The sequence below is a fragment of the Cyprinodon variegatus genome, unplaced genomic scaffold (genome assembly GCF_000732505.1).
Source record: "Cyprinodon variegatus isolate N-32 unplaced genomic scaffold, C_variegatus-1.0 Scaffold152, whole genome shotgun sequence".
In the NCBI taxonomy this organism is placed as follows: Eukaryota; Metazoa; Chordata; class Actinopteri; order Cyprinodontiformes; family Cyprinodontidae; genus Cyprinodon; species Cyprinodon variegatus.
The window spans coordinates 299,660-301,681 of NW_015150605.1; the positions used below are offsets into that span (position 1 = coordinate 299,660).

A 2,022-nucleotide genomic window follows, 5' to 3' on the forward strand; every position below is an offset into this window, starting at 1 on the left:
TGCTACTACCACAGATGATCTCGCTCTCGAAATGGAATTGAACGATTCAGATTAGCTAGCCGAATGAATAGAAGGGGTAGAGCGTAGCCGCCTGTGGTCCGGGCTCCCTGTTACGACTCCACTCCGCTTTGTTTTATGAACAGTTTAGTTTGTGCCTTCAAGTCGCTGCCCATAGGAAGACGTTACTTGGATATAACCTAACGGAATATCTTCACAACAGCTCCAAATGATACAAAACTCATATGGGTGAGTAGAACATGATGTAATAATGTAAAATCAAGGGGCCTAAGTAAAAAAAACAGTGTTCCCCTTTAAGGTTTACATTTTTAAGACAAAATGGTTTTCGAAATTTCAGGAAAGTTATTTGGTCATTTGGGACTTTTTTCTGATCTTGAATATACGTGTATTATTCAGAATGTAGTAAGTCCCTCAGTGTGATCTAGGGGTTCAAGTTTGAAACCTAGTTGTGTCAGGAAGGGTATCCAGTAAAGTCTTAGACTGCCAAGTCTAAGTGTAAGTTAGAATGACTTGCTGTAATGTGCTGCGACCTCTGAATGAGGGAGCAGCAGAAAGGACCCATCATTTACGAGTGCTGCCATCAGACTGAACAGCAAATAAGTAAATGCAATGGATTTTTTTTTAAAGATAGTATAAACTAAAACATAATTATTATTGAATAAAAAAATCAAACTAAAATATATTATAAAGCAAAATAAACTTTACCGGGAATTAAGGAATTTATTAATTAATAAATGTGAAAATATAAAAAATAAACTTCATTATAGTCATATAAAAATGTTCCTGTTATATATATTTTTTATACATATATGCTTTTTAAACTCATAAAAGTTTTTTTTTATCTTTTAGCATTTCTATAACTTGTTTGTGTTTTGACATCCTGCTTTTATGAAGAGAAAACGGTTGTCTTTTTTAATGAGAGGCTTTCAGACTGGCTCATATTTTTATCTCTTCGCAGCTACCTAGCAGTAAAACAAAGCTGTAGTAAATCTGCGTGCTGTGTAAACATAATCAACCTGGAGATTTAAATGCAACACGGATCAAGAATCAGCAATCAGCCTGTAGCCAATTTGCCTCAGGCTAATTGCTGCTGTTGCATAGTGGTTTGTTGGTTTTGCAGGTTTAATGCCAGTCGGTTGGAGAAATCTGCTGTTTGCAAACCATGCAGACAGGGGTCACTGACAAGTTGCTGCATATACCGGTATAATAATAAACAAGCAGCCTGCCTTTCATCAGCTCTGACCACCAGACAAATAGTTGAAAAGACTGCTTTAACTCCACAGCATCAGGCTGGCTTCTTACCTGAGGCAGAGCTTGCATCACGGTGTCCAACAGAGCTCTCATCCCTGTGGCCATCTTCAACAGCTTCAGCACTAAAACGTCACAACATGTCATCTCCTGTCAGCTACAATACATGTTACTCTGTGTGTATTTCTGCTCCAGTGTGTTACCTCTTGTTATTCTGAGGACCCTCATGATCCGTATAATTGTGGGATTGATGGGGAGGGAAGCACTCAGGTCTATTTCCTCCAGCGTGATTCCCATTATGGACAGCAACACAATAGCTAGGTCCAACTGGTTCCATCTAATAAAGAAAAAAGAAAAAAAGCTTTTTCTTTACATCTAAAACATTTAAAATATGGTTCAGTTTGAAAGTAAAAAGTAGTTATGTTTCTCGCAGTAGATAATTATTTTGCATTAATCCAGAGTAGTTTTTTTCAGAAGCAAAACTGCTAGCTAGAGATATGATAATTGATGATTATCCTCGAAACTCAAATATTAGAAGATGAGGGACACTTTCAAAATAGATGTGTTCCAGTTTTCTGCTTGTTGACTGTTATCATCTCCTATTAATTAATTCCCATATATATATATATATATATATATATATATATATATATATATATATATATATATATATATATATATATTTCACATTAGGTGAAAAAAGGGCCTTTTAATTAACATCCTCTATTTTATGTAACCCCAAAATATTATTGTCAT

General features: G+C 35.5%; 1 protein-coding gene across 1 annotated transcript in view; it reads right to left on the minus strand.

Moving 5' to 3' along the window:
• The window catches only part of cacna1h (calcium channel, voltage-dependent, T type, alpha 1H subunit), a 114,237-nt gene that overhangs the window by 12,517 nt on the left and 99,698 nt on the right, over positions 1–2,022 (minus strand). Inside the window, exons 28-29 of the mRNA XM_015377340.1 lie at positions 1,470–1,603; positions 1,321–1,391 (exon numbers count right to left, since the gene is read on the minus strand). Coding sequence (XP_015232826.1) covers positions 1,321–1,391; positions 1,470–1,603 — 205 coding nt within the window. The remainder of the gene's footprint in view (positions 1–1,320; positions 1,392–1,469; positions 1,604–2,022) is intronic.